This window comes from Desmodus rotundus, chromosome 5 (assembly GCF_022682495.2).
Source record: "Desmodus rotundus isolate HL8 chromosome 5, HLdesRot8A.1, whole genome shotgun sequence".
Taxonomy (NCBI): domain Eukaryota; kingdom Metazoa; phylum Chordata; class Mammalia; order Chiroptera; family Phyllostomidae; genus Desmodus; species Desmodus rotundus.
In genome coordinates, this window is record NC_071391.1 from 1,184,724 (window position 1) to 1,201,319 (window position 16,596).

The 16,596-nt window shown below is 68.4% G+C and overlaps 1 protein-coding gene across 7 annotated transcripts in view; it reads left to right on the plus strand.

The window, feature by feature from the left end:
- The window catches only part of LOC112317085 (troponin T, fast skeletal muscle), a 51,509-nt gene that overhangs the window by 8,767 nt on the left and 26,146 nt on the right, over positions 1 to 16,596 (plus strand). For 2 of the 7 annotated variants that reach the window (XM_053923987.2, XM_053923988.1), the window contains exons 1-3: positions 4,589 to 4,745; positions 13,647 to 13,781; positions 15,123 to 15,245. In XM_053923987.2, coding sequence (XP_053779962.1) covers positions 4,627 to 4,745; positions 13,647 to 13,781; positions 15,123 to 15,245 — 377 coding nt within the window. In that variant the 5' untranslated portion in view covers positions 4,589 to 4,626. Of the gene's footprint in view, positions 1 to 1,192; positions 1,685 to 4,584; positions 4,746 to 13,399; positions 13,519 to 13,646; positions 13,782 to 15,122; positions 15,246 to 16,596 lie in introns of those variants that run through there. The other 5 variants (XM_045183176.2, XM_053923989.2, XM_045183173.2 and 2 more) reach the window with 5 other exon arrangements.

The following is a 16,596-nucleotide window of genomic DNA, read 5'->3' on the forward strand; positions in this document are numbered from 1 at the left end:
TGTGGGGCCGGGGTGGGCGGACGGGCCACGTGCACAGGAGTGGCCTCTCGGGAGGCCCTCCACCAGGCCCTGGCTCTGAGACCTTGGAATAGTCTGAGCCTCAGTTTCCCCATCTGAGACATGGGTACAGGGTGTCTACTTCTCAAGGTCCTGTGAGCCCTGGCCAGTGGGCAAGCCCCTGGGGGGAAGACTGCCGGCCCTCAGTGAGTCCCCTCGAGCGTGTCCAGTCCCTCCCCTTGTCCGGCCACTAGCCTCCAGTGAGTCATGGTGGCTGAGCCCAACCAGAGAAAGAGTGGGCTGGGCTGCTTCTCTGGGGCCTTCGCCAAAGGGCCAGGGGCCACAGGCTGGCTGGCCAGGGCACCATGCTGACCTTGTGCCCAGGGGCCACCCCTTGGGAGCAGCACGCCAACCCAGGGAGGCTGAGCTGGTGCCTGCCATCAGGGTACCGCAGCTCTGACTGACCTGCGCAGTGAGGAGCGGGGGGCGGGCAGGGGAGCGGCCTCCCTATTTGGGGAGCAGAGAGGATCCCTGGGGTGCCGGGCCTCCCCCTTGAGGTGATAAAAGGAGCCGAAGGCTGGGAATAAACAAAGGGAAACGGAGCACCCAGAGGGAGGAGGGGGAGGGAGGGAGAGGGAGGGAGGGAAGAAGGGAGGGGAGAGGAAGGGAGGGGAGGGAAGGAGGGAGGGAGACAGAGATAGGGACAGAGAGACACCACAGGGGAAGGAGGAGACAGGGGCTGAGTTTGGGACCAGGGAGACAAGGGACCGAGAGAGCCAGGGGCCGAGGGCCCAGGGCCAGGCAGAGCAGTGGAGGGCGCGGCAGGGCGAGAGGGTGCAGGAAAGGGCTCTGGACCCAAAAGGCAGATGTGGGAGAGAAGGAGAGCAGGGCCCGGCCAGGCGCGGAGGAAGGCTCGAAGGGATGGGGAGGCAGATGTGGGGACCCGGCACCCCAAGAGCTGGGGGAGCAGAGGTGACAAGGAAGAAGAGTGAGTGAGGCAGGAAGAGGCTGGCCAGGTGTCCTAGGGGATGCAGAGGAGTGAGGGGGCAGCTCCTGCCCATCACAGGCCCCCCAGGTCCCACTGAGCGTGGCTGGTGGGCATCGAGGGCTTCTCCCTGACGTTTTTACTAGTCTTGGGGGGAGGGGGCAGTGGAGGTGGTGGAGACTGAGGGAGGGGGGCTGGGGGGAACAAAAGGGAAGCAGCTGCTAAGCCTGAAGGAGGAGGGGGCCCAGAGACCCACGGAGTCTATAGGCCCAGAGGCAGGGGACAGAGGGGCACGGAGACACCGGGGGCAGCCCACAGGGGGCAGCCCAGGAGACCCCCCAAGGGGACAGAGGGTCCAGGACAGACCAGCAGACAGAGAGAGGAGACAGGGACAGGGGCCTCAGGGCCAGAGGCCAGACCAAGCAGGGAGTGGCAGCAGAGATGGAGGGACAGGGACAGAGGGTGTGAAGGACTGGAGAGGAGAGAGAAGAGAGAAAGAGAAGAGGGGAGAGGGGTCCAAGTAGAGGCGCAGGAGAAGGGCAGCAGACAGAGGGCCAGCGAGGCCTTTGAAGAAGGAGCTGCAGCATCCCCTGGGCCAGGGTCAGGCCGGGTCGCTGGCCGGGCAGGCGGCCCCAGCAGTATGAGCCTCTTGGCGCCCCTGAGGTGGAACCCTGGCAAACAGGGCCTGGAGAACCTCCTGAGGTAGGTCTCTCCCGGCCCAGGTGGGGGCTCGCAGGGCAGGGCAGGATGTCTGTGCTGGCGCCACCCACGGATGGCTGAGCGTGGGCCAGTCCCGGGCAGGGGGCTCCCCCAGCCTTTCCCAGGGGCTGCCCCTGCGCTGTGGGCAGGGTGAGGGGCGTGTCAGGCTGGCCAGGCTGCGTGCAGGTGCGGGCACACAGGCCACGTCTCCCCCACTCCCAGCTGCACTTCTGGGTCCCCGGAGGCAGCCAGCCGGCTCCCCGAGGCCCTGGCCGGGGTTTCTGCCCTGGCCTGGTGCTCCCAGAATGAAGACCCCATCTCGTACAGCTTCCAAGGCCTTACCTGTGGTCCCTCTGACTTTGGGGACCACACAGTCACCCTCACTTTACAGATGATGACATGACTCTGCAGCCCGTGTACCTGCTGCCCCCAGCGCGCCAGCCCTGCGTGGGTGGCACCACGGGCTGTGGGGTGAGCTCAGGCCTCGGACTCAGAATTCCACTGGGTCCAACCCCCAGTCCCGGCCTCCTCAGGTCGTGGGCCAGTGCTCCATCCTCTCTGGGCCTCAGTTCCTTCTCTGTACATTAGCAGTGTGGTGGCGCCCCTTGCAGTGCTGTGCAGGCAAAGGGCCAGAGGCTCCGCAGGCCTGGGCTCGAGAGGGCTGAGAGCTCCACGCTCACCACCTCCCTCTGAGCTGCCTGCAGTGCCCTTCCTCCTCCTCAACCCTTCCAGGCATAGAAGGCCCAGCTGAAATGCTACCTCCTCCATGCAGTCTGCCTCGGTTTCTCCCGAGCTGGGAGCACTGTGCTCCTCTGCCAGGCCGCGAGCTGGCTCCCTGCCTCCTTTAGTGGCATGGGACATGCTGGGAAGCTCCTGGATGGGCATCTCTTGGCATCCCCAGGGCCACCGAAGCCCTGGCCCTGGGAAGGAGGAGGGACAAGGTGTGCAGGTGGCTCAGCAGCTTCGGCCTGCCAGGCCCCTGAAGACGCGGAGCGGTGGTGTTCTCCCATTGCCGTGCCGACCCGGCCCGAGGGGCACCCCCCCCCCCGGCCTGCGGGAGTCGCAGTGGGGTCTGGCGGCCCTGCTGGGCGCCTTCCCTGGCAACCCCACTCTGCTTGCTTCCTGCGACTCCATTCCGGGATACGCCAGCTGGGATGTGTCCTTCCGGGGGTCACCGAGGTAGCCCTGCGTGCCTGGGCTCAATCCCTAGGGCTGACCAGTGCTGGTTAATAGATGGGGAAACTGAGGGCCCCTGAGGAGCCACAGGAAGAGTCCCCAGCTGCCCAACGTGACAGGAGGGCCTGGGCCACCGGTGTCCGTTCCCAGGCCGCTGCCCTGGGTGAGTAGGGGCACACTGCGTGCCTGGGCGGGGGAGGGCAGTGCAGCTCTGGCTCTGCTGAGCAGGAGGCAGGCTTGGGCACGAGCCCCTGAGGACCTGGGCAGGGGCAGGTGGGCCTTCGGGTGGCTGGCCAGTGGGTCAGAGTAGAGGAAGTGTCCCTCTGAGCTCCCCGGGGACCCCCACCGCCAGACAGCGGGGAGTGGGAGTGCCCCCTACAAAGGAGGCGGGGCAAAGCTCGCTGAGCCGCAGGGGGCGGTGCTCGCAGGCAGGCGCTGACCTGCGCGCCTTCCAGGCCCCTGTGCCGGCGCCACCCACAGGGCCTCCTTGGCCCTGCCCGGCCAGGGACTCTGCCACCCCTATCCGGGTGGTTAGCACGTCTCATACCCAAGAGACTGAACCCCAGCGCCCGTCTGATGGGGAGAGAGCCGGGCCCTGAGAGGCTGCTGCCCTGCCCAAGGTCACCCTGGAGCAGGGAGCCCACCTGCCTCGCCCACTGCTTCCACCTGGTCCCATACCTGCAGGCCGCCCGGGCTCTCCCAGCACCCGGGCCCGGGTGCAGGGTAGGCAGGGGGTGTCAGGGGGTTACGGCCTCTCTCTGTGACAAACTAGGCACCGACAGCGTCTTTCTTGCCCAAACCTGGCTCGTCCCCGGGCTGTGCCAGCTGTGTGGCCTCCCAGACTCCGGGTCCTCCCAGCGGGATGCTCCAGGCTGGCAGGCCTGGACCCCAGGGCTGGGCCCCACCCCACAGAGCCTGGTGCCAGGCTCCGGCCTTCCCTCACCCCTCAGCCACCCCAGGTGGTTGGAGGCTCCCCTCAGGCCAGGCCAATGTTAGGGACCAGGAGAGGGAGGCAGGGGATCCCAAGCCCACTCACTTCTGGGAGTGACCTGAGCCCTGGGCTGCCTTGCCCTGGTCCCACAGGCCTTGGGCGCCTGGTGTGTTAGGTGGGGGCTGGGCTGGCTGGGTCACCTTGCTGGTGTCCTTATGGCATTTGGCTCCCGGTCCCCCAAGGGAGGTTCTGGAGGCTGAAGGAGCCCCGGTGGGAGCCTGTCTGCCACTGGTCCAGGCATCTGTCCTCAGCAGTGAGCGCATGTGGGTTTCCGAGCCAGCTCTCCCCCAACCCCGGGGCAGCCATGCCCTGGAGGCCTCTGGAGACCCCAATGGGACAGCAGGGTGAGGACTGGGGCCCACAGCCTGCCGGGCTGGCCCGAGGGGGTTGGGGGAAGCCAGGCCTCCAAACCACAGTGTCCAAAGGGGCGTGGCTGCCTCGGGCCCACCCAAGGCCTGGATCTAGGGGTGGGGTGGCCCCCCGCCCTGGCAGGGCTGGGCGTCTGGTGGGCGGCGCTGCCTCGGGGTGGGGTGGTCTGTCGGCCAGAGCGGGTGCCGGCCTGGGAGCCCGAATGAGCCGGCAGCAGGGGGCACAGGGACCGAGTGGCCCAGCCCCTTGGGCAGGGTGTCAGGGCAGGAGCCCAGAGCACTGAAGCTCAGGCCAGGCTCCAGCTCCAGCCGGGGACAGGAGCTGGGCAGAGTGGTGAGTGAGAGGCGGCCAGGGTACCCTGGCCGCCTGGAGGCAGACGCCCCTTGCCAGAGCCCCGAGAGGGCACGCCATGGCTCCCGGCCCCGAGGGCTGGTTGGAGGGGCACAGCCCCAGGAACATCTCATTATGCTCAGAGGGGCTCAGCTCAGCTTGGCAGCCAGGCATCGGCCCACACAGGTGTTGGGGCAGGTGGGCACTGTGTGCAGGTGGGAGCTCAGGGCTGAGAAGCCCCCAGTAGCCCCTGGGGGGCTGGAGGAAGGGTGGGGTCCTGGCACTGTGTGGAGTCTGACCCCAGCCCAGCCTGGAAGGTGAGAGTGTGGCCCGAGTGATGGCTGCGGCTGTGACGGGCAGGGAGGCCCCGCGGCTCTGCCGGGATATGTCTAGGTGGCAGGGGAAGGAGGAGAGGGTGGCGCAGGGAGTCACCGTGGTGGCAGGAAGAGGATGTGTAGTGACAGGGAGAGAGACCCCCAGGCTGGAATGTCCAGGGACAGGATGGGGACAGGGCGGGGGTCAGGAGAAGGGAGAGGCCAAGTGCCCAAGTGGCTACGGGTGACCCCGAGGCTGGTCGGTCCCTGCATGTTGTCCCATGCAGCCGAGGGGAGGCTGGAGGGGTGGGTGGGAGGGGGTGGCCCCAGGGTGGAGAAGGTGGAGGAAGGAAGGGAAGGACGGGTAGCCAGGTGAGGTGGAAAGGGGGCGCAGGGGAAGGCGAGTGATGGGGAGAGGGAGCTGAGCGTGGAATCTCTGTGCCTGGGCTGGACCTCCAAATGGGTGCCCGGCCTGGCCACTGCCTGCTGCTCCACACCCGCCGTCAGGGCCTGTGGGTTTGGACCCTGGCCGTGCTGTCCTCCGCGGCTTCAGGAGCCCTGGGGAGATGCCGGACCCTAAGCCTCAGTTTCCTCATCTGTGACGGGCTGATGGGAGGGTGGCCACGAGGAGCCACGTGCTGGCTGTGGAGGGGTCACTTGGCCCCTTTCAGTGGGTCTGTTCTGGCAGAGCCTTTGGCCCCTGGCCAGGACCTCGGGGCAGATGGCCAGGCCGTGTTGGTTCACCGGGCCTCAGCCGGCGGGACACCCAGAGCACTCCTGCAAGAGGCTCCGGGCCCCGCTCGAGAGCTGCGTCCCCGTCTGCGCGCAGGAGGCAGCTGAGGCCCAGGAAGGCTGGGGTCTTGTCCACTGATTGCAGGGGGCGGGGGGGGGGGCAGGCAGTGGGACCTGTGGAGTGAGAGAGCCCACAGACAGGAGGTGGTGGGACAGAGACTGGGCTAGGGCCAGGCTGGTGGCGAAGCTCTGGATCTTTCTGCTCTGCACCTGCCACCACCCCTGGAATGATCAGCAATGGCTTCAGAAAAGGGGCTGGGGGCCAGGCGAGGTATCCAGAGCTCCCGGTCAGAGGTGGTGTGGGGGCCTCAGGCAGGGAGGGCATCTGGCTGCTCCATGCACTTGGGAGTCGAGGGCTCCTGGGGAGGGCGGAGCCGGAGCCGACGGACAAGTGGTTGGGTGCCAGGTGGTGGCCCCCGCCCAGGTGGGCAGCCTGGTTTCGGTCCCCTGGGGCGGGACGGACGTGGGAGCCGCTTCAGCGGTGACGGTGGGCAGAGCCGTGCTGGGCCTTCGGGTGAGCAGTGGGTCTGGGCCCCGGGCAGGAAGAAAGGGGAGCGGGATGGAGAGGCTCCAGCTGGTGCCAGCCTCCAGTCGTGCGTCAGGGAGCATGCCAAGGCCTGGCCTCGTGAGTGCTTGAGAGCCGTGCCAGGCAGCCCCAGCCCTCTCGGCAGAGCCCGGCTCTCCTGGAGGCTGGGCTGGACTTGGAGACGTGGCTGGGGCTGCGGGTCAGTTGGGGTGCTGTGTGGTCAGCCCCTTGGTCCGGTCCCTGGGCGTGGGGCCGAGTGATGCAGCGTGTAGTCATACGAGGGGGTGGGGTGACTGTCTGGTGGGAAGGGTGCTAAGTGCCGAGGGCCGGGGTGCCCAGGAAGGTCTCCGGGGCTGCGTGGCACTTGGCCCTGCCCCTGCAGCGCTGTGGTCAGGGACGCAGAGGAAATGGAAAGACCGTGTGCTGTGCAGCATGCCGGGTGGAGGGAGGGTGGCGAGCATGGGCAGCCCCGCCGCAGCCCCGCTGGATCCCACGGGCAGGTGACCCCCAAGCCGGGGAGGCTCTGACTTCCAACCCCAAGCCCGGACAGGCGGCGGGTCAGAGCCCAGGGGGGCCGAGGTGTGGAAGAGGCTGACCACGTAGCACGTCACGAGAGGTAGGCCAGCAGCCAGAGGGAGGTGGCTGGACAACCAGCGGACTCTGAGTCCTGCTCTGAGGCAGAGGTGGACCGTCCCTGACTCCGCCTGGGGTGCAGGGACTGGAGGCCCGAGGGGCCAGTGTCCAGTCTCGGCGGGATCTTCAAGGGCCCCACTTCTTTGTAAAGGAGGACCTGTCGGGGGGTGAAGCACCCTGGGGCTGGACCTGCCCGCCGGTGCATGGCCGCCTGGGTGGCAGCACCTCCATCACGGAGCCCCTCCCTCCGGGCCGTCTGGGCGGGTGGGGATGGGGGGCCACCTGGGTGCCTGGGTGCCTTTGGGCTGGGCAGTGTGATGGGCAGGCTTGTGCTTCCATCACCCCGACCAGCACTCAGAACCTCAGAGCTGCGTGGGTCCCGAGGTGGCCAGCACGTTGCAGGTGTTGGGGGAAGGCTTTGACACAACCCCAGGGCCAGGTACATCATGGGGGCTCAGTGGACAGCTGCTGTCAAAGCAGGGACCACCATGCCCCAGAGTCCCGGCTGGGGTCGTGCTCAGCCGTGAGGACTGAGGGCGGACAGGATGTGGGAGACGGGGACCTGTGGAGGCAGGTGCTCCGTCTGCACCACTGCGTCCCCCTGGGTGGCTGCGTGGGAGGTGCTGGGACTGCGGGTCATGGGCTTCAAGTCCGGGCTCTGGGGAGCAGGGGGAAAGAAAGGGGCTGTGGCGGGCATAGGGTCCCTGTCGCCCCTGGGCCGCTGCCCCTCACGATGGACCCCGGATGCCTGAACACTGACTCGCTGCCCCTTCCTCTCTGCACCTTGTCCCCTTGTTCCTCTGGGTGGGTGCAGGTACAGGGGCCCCTCCTGAGAGGACTTCCTGCCAACTACTCCCCTCTCCAAACAGAAGCTTGGGGTAGGGTCCCTCCTGTGTGGCCCATGAGCCACACCGTGGGTCGGGTGTCAGGTGTTGGGGTCGGCGCCACACCGGCGTCCTCGGCAGACGCTGGGACCTGCAAGGGCAGGGAGGAAATCTCGCCCACCTTTGGGCTCCCGGCACCTGGCAGAGGGAGGGGGCTGCCCAGACGGAGGCTTGGAGAAGGCGGGGGGGGGGGGGGGGGGATTCTGAGGGCCTCGGAGCTGGGCTGGTGAGGGGATTACGGAGCAGGTGGCAGATATCGGGTGTCGTCGGGGGGAGCAGGGAGCTCGGGGAGGGGTGGGGGTGGAGAGGTGGCCCCCACGGAGCTGGGTGAGAAGCGAGTGGCACCTTGAGAGGGGGTGGGGTCGTCGTGGGCTGTGTGGGGTCAGGAGTAGGGACTGGGCCACTGCAGGCCGGGCGGGGCTGAGGACCAGAGGCAAGGGCGGGGGCCACCCTCCTTGGTTTGTCCTCGGGGCCAACCAGGAGGGACTTGAAGAAGGAGGTGCCTTGGCTTTGGTACCTCTGGGTGGGGCAGCTATGTGCCCCCCAAGCCAGAGGCCCCCAAGTACTGCCCTGCTGGGAGGGCAAGGGGGTGTCGGATGGGGAAGCCCAATGAGCCCCGCAGGGACCGCACTGTGAGGGGCGTCGTCAGCCTGGGCTGAAGGCACTCACGGGTAGTGTAAAGATGCCCATAGACCAGCTGCCCTGGCCCTGACCCTGAGGTGCGGCCCAGCGGGGGGAAGCTGACTGCCCAGTCACACCCCCCCCCATGGGAGGCTGTCCCTGGGATGCCCTGCCTCTGGACACGTGGCCTCAGGGCAGCCAGCCTCCCACCCACTGGCTTCAGGCCCCCGGAGGCCTTGGCTGTGCCCCCCCCCCCCAGCATGGGGCTGGGTGCCCGGGGGGACCCACCCGCCCAGGGCCTGGCCCCCCGGGTCCAGCCCGCCCCCCGCGGGAGCCCTTTGGGCTGCCACCACCTCTGGTTATGGGGAAGCCAGCTCCACAGGCCTGTGTCCCGCCCCCTGGAGGTTGCTCAGAGCCAAAAGGGACAGGGTGTGGGGTGTGGGCCCGGCCTGGACCTCCTGGGACACCAGCCTCCTTTCTTGGGGGCATAAGTCTGCCAGCTGCGTCAGCTTCGGGGTGGCTGGGACTCGGCCTGCCGGGTAGGGTCCCAGCTGTCATTCTGCTGAAGGGATCAGGGCCCCCTCACTGTGGGTTGTGGGAGGCCGGGCCTGGGGTCTGAGACCACGTGGCGCTACTGTGGGCCCAGCCTCCGCCTCCCTGGAGGGGCCCGGCTGCTCTCTGGCCTCCCTGACCCACCCTCCCTAGGCGACTGAGTGCTGGCCAGCCTGGCCTTGGCTCCCCATTCCCTGCACTCAGCTCTCCTCCCACCCCCCCACCCCCGCCCCTGCAGACCTCATCCGGCCACCACAAATTGCAGCTGGCTCCCCTCCTCATACCCCCTCCGCCACTACCCACCCTACATCGGTCCCTGCTTGGAGCCTCTGTGACCCCGGCAGTGCTCAGCTTAGCCCAAGATCTTCCCAGCACCCGGAGCTGCCATGGCCCCTGGGTCCCGCCTCGCCCTGCGGCCCCTCCTGCAGTTGGGGGAGTCAGGAGGCGCCTGTCAGCTCCCTGGGTCTCACACGTGGGGGCACTGAGGTGGGCCCCCAGTGGTGGTGTGACCACAGCCAGCCAGGGATGTCTCAGCTCTAACTGGCAGACGGCACCCTGGACAGAAGAGGGAGCAGGCGAGGGAGGCCGAGGGGGCTTTGGCCAGTGCTCCCAGCTCTCACCTGAAGTCCCTGGCGGTCCCGGCTCCTGTGGACTTGCCCCCAGGCCCCTCCCCCCACCTGCAGTTGCACCCCAGGGACCGTCTCCCAGGGGGTCCCCACACAGCCCACTCCTCATGCCCAAGGCCAACTCTGGGCCTCCCCCAAACCCACCCCCTTGGGTCCCCGAAATGCAGGCAGACCGTCCCTGCCTGTCCCTTCTCCCTCCTCCACGTGCCGGCTGGGCCTCCTTCCAGAATGCTAACCTGACTGGGCCTGTGCTGGCAGAGGCCCTGCCGGAGTTGCCCTCAGGGGGGACGCGGAGACCTCCACCCATCTCCCCGCAGCTGCCCCGCCCAGCCTCAGCCACCCTGGGGTTCTTGTCCTCCCCATCTCCTGGGCCCACAGGCCCCTGCTCAGCTTTCAGACCCAAGTTGAAGGTCGACTCCTGAGCTTCCCTGGGCAGTGGGGTGCCCGGCAGGGGGTCTGGCCCATGAGGCTGCCCCCACTGGCCTCCCCTCCCAGGCCCAGCCAGGCACAGTCAGAAAGGTGCTGCTGGAGGGGGCGGCCTGGACCAGGGCCAGGGCAGTAGGGAGGGTCCCAGCAGCTGCGTCGCACCCACTCCCCCGCCCAGGGCGCCTCCTCGCTCTCCTGCGCCCCACCCGCCACCCACCTGCTCTCAAGCTGGCTCAGGGCTCTTTGTGCCCCCAGCTGCTCCCCCCTCCACAGCTGCATCCCCAGCTGCCTCTGCCAAGAGGAGTGCCAGCCAGCCCCCTGGCAGCGCCCTGCTGCAGAACCTCCCCAGGCTGCCTGGGACAGGACCCTGCATTGCGCCATCAGTGGGGGGCGCCCCAGAGGGCAGGGGTGTGCTGCCCGGGAGTCCTGCTGTATGACTGAGGCGGCAGGGGTGCTCGCCAGCCCTGGGATCTCAGTGGGTCATTTCCCTCCACTCTCTGTCCCTTCACGCACGGCCTGTCCCTCTGCATGTGTCTGCTCTGGTCTGTGGCATAGGAGACCCCAGGGAGGCTGGGCATGAGGTTGGGGGACCGGCCCAGCTCCCCAGACCTCCCAGCCAACTCCCACCATGGTGTCCAGGGACTTGTGGCCAGGAGGGCCCCCACGGGCTGACAGAAGTCCCTCATGACAACCTCGGCTAGCCATCCTCCCTTCTGAGGGGCCCTGGGGGAGCCCCTGAGAGCTGGTGGGGCAGCTCACTAGCCACCTGCAGGGGGCAGAGCTGAGACAGGGCCCGGGCCTGAAGCCCCTTCAGGAGCCTGCCACGCAGGCAGGGGAGGAAGTGGGTGGGACCACACCAGAGGGCCAGGCCTGGCCCAGGACAGCGTGTAGGCCCTCGGTGGGGACTGGGGCTGAGGAGGAGGGAGAGGAGGGGGCCAGGGTTTTGAGTCGGGGGCCCACAGATGAAGGACCTGGCCAGGGCGGGCAACCCCCGAGTTCAGAGACCCCCCACTCTGCATGTGAACGGGGAGCAGGGAGCCAGAGGCTGTCAGTCTGCGCATGCCGGTGAGGCAGAGCCCCCTCGGTGGAGCCCCACACTGGGAGGGGGGACGAGCTCCACTCCCGCACCCCCCGGGCTGAACCCTGGGCCTCCAGCACGGAGCCAGAACAGACACAGGAAGTCGCCTAATCGCGTCTGCTTAGGACAGCAAATCCCTTGCAGCTGCAGCGGCTGAGCTGGGGCCGCAGGCGGCCGGCTGTCGCCAGCATCCTGACAGCTCCGCTGAGCGTGCCAAGGGGCCTGGGCCTCTGGCCGGGGGCGCCTTTCCCAGGCCAGAGGCCCCCACCCCACCCCAAGAGAGCCACCCCCATCTCAGTTCCCAGAACAGGGCCCAGCTGTGGATCAGTGAGGGGCTGAGGTCATGGGAGGGGGCCAGGAGGGGCCGCATTACTCACATCCTGGGGCCTCGGGGAGGGGAGGGAGGTGGTGGGAGGGAAGGGGCCTAGCAGGCTGCTTGTCCTTGGGCCTCTGGGTCAGGGGCTGCTGGCTGGAGTGGCTTCTCTCAGTGTGGGGCTTTGGGGGGACGCCAGGGACCCTTACTCGGCACCCTCACTCTACCCCCCAAGCTCCCTGCCCAGGATGGCTCAGGGAGTCCCCTGCGGTGGCAGCAGCAGGGGCCGACCCTCGGAGGGGCCTCAGGGAGGGTGCTGTCAGCAAGCACGCCCTGGCCTCTGCCAGCGCGTTGCCAGGGCGATGGCCAGGCAAACAGTAAACAGGATTCAGGGGGCCAGACCTGCCACTTGGCGCTCACCTTGTTCCCATGTTCGCTGTGCAGTACATGTCCCTGTGGCACGCGTGGGCACGGTGTGGGCCGTGTGGGCCTGAGTGTGGGGCTCACGGGGAAAGCGTGTGCGGGCGCAGGAGGCCTGGCCACGTGTGCTGGGAGCCGAGCGCAGGCCTGCACGAGGCTCTTGTGGCCAGGCCACGCTGCTGCACGGGGACCCACGCGCCTCCAAACCCAAGACACAGTGTGGCCTCTGCACCCTGCTGGGCCGTGTCCCCAGGGCTCGGTGCAGGGGCCTGGGAGCAGGAGAACAGCCCTGTGTGGGAGAGAGGGGCCCAGGCACCCCTGCCGGGCCCCACGCGCACGCCGGGCACCGCACTTTGTCCAAAACCCAGCACAGACATGTCCTTGCAGCTTGGACACGGAGCAAGGGGACAAAATGGCCGTCTCGCTCCTCCAAGGAGTGCCGGGGCGTCCCCTGGCTGCCTCAGGACAGGGCTGGGGGGCACCTTCCCTCCACGCCACAGCCTGGGACCCAGCCCCCCTCCCACCCACCATTTGGAGGGGCTGCTGGGGCGCACCGCGGGAAGGGACCCTGGGCTGCAGGCCTCCCACAGTCCCGAGAGCACTCCAGCCTCCACATTCCACACAGAAGGGGCCTGCAGCCCCCAGCCCGGGCTTGTGGGGGCGGGGCTTCAGGCCCATGTGATGGGACCAGGTGTGGGGGATCAGGGCTCCCTGGGGTCCATGGGGGCGGGAGCGGGGGGGGGGGGGGGGGGGGGTGGATGGGGGTGCGGAGGCCAGAGTCCCACGGCCGCAGTGGGGGGAGCGAGCCCGGGCCTGCGGCTGTGGAGGGGCCTGGCTTTTGTCTGAGAGGCTCCAAGGAGACTTAGGAGAGATTAGATCGCGCTGGCGGAGGCCGAGGGGCGGAGGCCCGCAGGAGGCCCACAAGATAGGAGCTGCGCTGCGGGGTCAGGCAGCGGACACCAGCAGGAGGGGCTGGGGCTGGGGGGCAGTGCGCCCTGCAGAAGTGGGGATCCAGGGCTCCCCACTGGCTGTAGGGGAGCAGAGTAAGCAGCAAGACCATGCTGGCTAGACACTGAGGGTCTGGGAACGGCTGGGCCAGGGAAGGAGCGGCTGGGCTGAGGACCCCCAGCCCCACGCCAACCTTGTGTAGCCCTGAGGTTGGGGGAGTGCTCCTGGCCCTGGCTCTGCTGTGGGCCTCAGTTTCCCCGTCTGTGAAACAACCCAGGGTGACCCCACGAGGGGCTCTGAGAGGGGCCGGTGGCATTGGATGAGCCGACCCTGCGGAGCCCCCAGCTCTGGGGTTGGGCTCAGGCTGAGGCTCCCCTTCTCTGGGCCTTGGGCCTCCTGCGGGGCTACCTTCTCCCTGGCCACCGCGCTCTTGGGGAGCAGTGAGGGGCACTGCAGCCAGGGTGTCCAAGGCAGCCAGGCAGCTGTCTGGCTGGGCCTGCCCCTGCCCGACCCAGGCCTGGGCCAGCAGTGTCCGACTGGGCAGTGGCCACCGGACTCGGGTGGGACCCACGCCACTGGCACTTCAGTCCGCCGGCGACGCCTGCCGTGTCCTCTGGGGTCCTGCCTGGGGCCTGAGCCACTCTGGCCTGTAGCCTGGCTCTGCTCGGGCCCAAGGGTCCAGGGCCCCAGGCTGGTGGAAGGGGGACCCTTGGGTTCCTCCAGGCCTGGACACCATGCCTGGGGCAACCAGACACCAGACACCTCCAGAGCCCAGGACGCCCCCGTCCCGCCCGGCCCAGGGCAGCTTCATGGCCATCGCACATGACTCTGCCTCAAGGTGGGGAAACTGAGGCCCAGAGAGTGCCGGGGCAGCGCGGCCCCCTCACCAGGCAGCCCCAGCAAGGCCTGCTTGGCTAGCAGCAGAGGGTGGGGACCGAGGTGTGACCGTCTCTCTGTGGCCCCCAGACTCGCCACACAGTGGAGCCTGGAGGAGGAGGAGGAGGTTGCCCGGGAGCAACACCGGCAGGAGAGGGACAGCCTGTGGACCCAGGACCAGGACGGTGGCGGCCAGTCCCCGGAGTCCCCGGAGCAGGAGAAGCTGTAAGCTGGCCTGGGAAGAAGGGCATGCTGGGGGCCAGGCCGTACCCTGGGGGTCCCACAGCAGATGAGATGGCCGGGGCCTAGCCCGTGCTGGACACAGGACTAATGTCTATTTGTGGGTGAAGGGCATCCCAGCCCCAGGGGCCCGTGGAGCCTTCTGCTTGCCTGGCCAGCCCCACATGGGGCCCCACACCCGGCCAGCCTCTGGGGCGCAGGCCCTGGCTGTGCTGAGCGGTCCGGCCCTCACTTGGACGGACTCTGACCCCAGCTGCATGGCCCTGGGCCCCAAGCCCCCCGCCCAGGCTCCCTGCTGCCGGTGACTCATGGAGACCAAGTCCAACTTGGCGGGCCCTCAGCCTGCTCGCTCCCTCCCAGGCCCAGGAGGCCCCCACAGCAGGGCTGGGCTGCGTTTCCAACATCGCTCCCCTCCGCCCTGTTTCATTCCATTTTCTCCGAGTCAGCAATCTGGGCGGGGTGGGGTCCTGCAGCGGTCATAGCCCCCTGGCCCGATCCTGTGCAGAGCCAGCAGAGGCTGGGGGGCAGGCGGGGGCCCCTGAGCACCAGGGTACAAGCCTGTTGTGGGGGACGGGGTACAGGGGCTCACACTGCTGCCCAGGGCAGGAGCCTGGGGCTCAGCTAGGAGGGCAGGAGGGCACTAGTCACGTACATGCAGGACACAGGCTGACGGGGGAGGCACAGCCTGGCTCTGGGGGTGCCCTGGGCTGACGGGGGAGACACAGCCTGGCTCTGGGGGTGCCCTGGGCTGACGGGGGAGACACAGCCTGGCTCTGGGGGTGCCCTGGGCTGACGGGGGAGACACAGCCTGGCTCTGGGGGTGCCCTGGGCTGACGGGGGAGGCACAGCCTGGCTCTGGGGGTGCCCTGGGCTGACGGGGGAGGCACAGCCTGGCTCTGGGGGTGCCCTGGGCTGACGGGGGAGGCACAGCCTGGCTCTGGGGGTGCCCTGGGCTGACGGGGGAGGCACAGCCTGGCTCTGAGGGTGCCCTGGGCTGACGGGGGAGGCACAGCCTGGCTCTGGGGGTGCCCTGGGCTGACGGGGGAGGCACAGCCTGGCTCTGGGGGTGCCCTGGGCTGATGGGGGGTGACACAGCCGTACTCCTGGGGAGCCCTGCCTTAGTGCGGTGAGATGCAGCCTTGGCCTGAGGCACCTCCTGACTATGGGGGACACGGTCCTGCCCTTGGGGACTCTCTGACAATGGGAGACGGGGTGCAGCCATGCAAAGCACCTCCCTGGCACCCCGGGGAGGGGAGGGAGCAGGGGCGGGGGTCCCCGGCCCTGCACCCCAGCCCAGCCCGAGCCCGAGCTGCTCTCTGCCCACAGCCTGAAGTCCTCGGAGTGCCCTGGCCTGGACGAGGATGAGGGGTTCAGCGACTGGGCCCAGAAGCCAGAGCTGCAGCCCCCCCTTCGGGGAGAGGGTGTGGAGGAGGAGCCGGACGGGGACAGGCAAGTGGGGGTTAAAGGCGGGAGATGGGCCTCCAGCAGGGGCTCTGCAAGCCCCCCAATATGTGCCTGAGCAGTAGGCCTCAGCTCCCCTTCCCAGCCAGCCCCTCAAAATGGCCCCATGACTGAGGGGGAAGGGAGGAAGAGAGCGAGACAGCGAGGCGGCGCGAGGGGCTGTGGAGCGGCGGTGAGGAAATCTCATCCCAGGGCTCCCCGGGGCCCTGGGCCCCGTCCAGACCGGCTGCGGCCGGCGGGTGTCGCCACATCTGCAGCCCACTTACGTAACGGAGGCTCTGGCCCCCGCGCCCGCCCCTTCCTCCCTCGGGGCTGGCTGGCCGCCATTCCCACGGAGGGGAGCAGGTACTTCCAGATGTGCCTCGGCCGGGGGGGTGGGGGGGGGGACGGGCTTTCCAGATGTGCAGACGTGTTTGCCGGGCCGAACCGGGGCGGGCGGGGGATGGGGACCCGAGTACCCCTAGACCCCGGGCTGGGGGCTGCTTCTGGGGCCTTGCCCGCCACCCCCAAGCTCAGGGGCCTGAGCAGCTAAGCTGCTGTTCCACCACTACAGGCTGTTTGCTCAGGGTCCCAGTTCTGCTTGCGGGGCTCCAGCTGGGGGACAGGGCCTCCCCTTGCCCTGAGTGTCACCCAACCCCCATCTCCACCGCTCCCCAAATCCTGGCCACTTCCCAGCCCCTGTGAGCACCCCTGACCTGTAGCTCTGGGCCCTTTCTCCACAGCTCTCCCCTTTCCTTCCCACACAAGCAGACGCCCACACCTCCCCAGCCCTTGCCTAGCGAGGATCCTGGGCCTGGCTTGGCCTTCTTCCCACCAACCCCTCCAGGCCTCAGTTTCCCTCATTTGCCTTTGTAAGTTGGTGCACACTCCGTGTTTCCTAAGTGGGGTTAGGACCCGCTGGGTGGCCCACCACCCCGCTCCTTCCTCCCAGCCTGCAGCCGGCACCATCCCACCAGCAGGGGGCACTTTGGCACTTCTGTGGAACCCTGGGCTCTCCTCCCTGCACCCCCACACCTGCCTGGCCCTGCGTCCCCGCAGACCCGCCACGGCTGAATGGGCCCTCTGTGTGCCTGCTGCTGGCTGGACCCCAGCCCACCCTGGGCGGTGGGTCTGGGTCCTGGTTGGCACGGACACCAAGGGGCCTGAAATCATGGAAAATTCGAGAATTTCCCACCTTCTTCTCCAGGTTCAGTCCCACTCAAACGCAGAGCAGCTGGCTGCCAGCAGGCTGGCCCCCACCCTCTCGCGTGGCTAGCTCAGTCGGCCCCTCTCCTTGGGGATGTGTCTTAGCTGGGACCGGCCCTGGCCTGTACGCCAGCTGACCAAGCCCCAGACCACC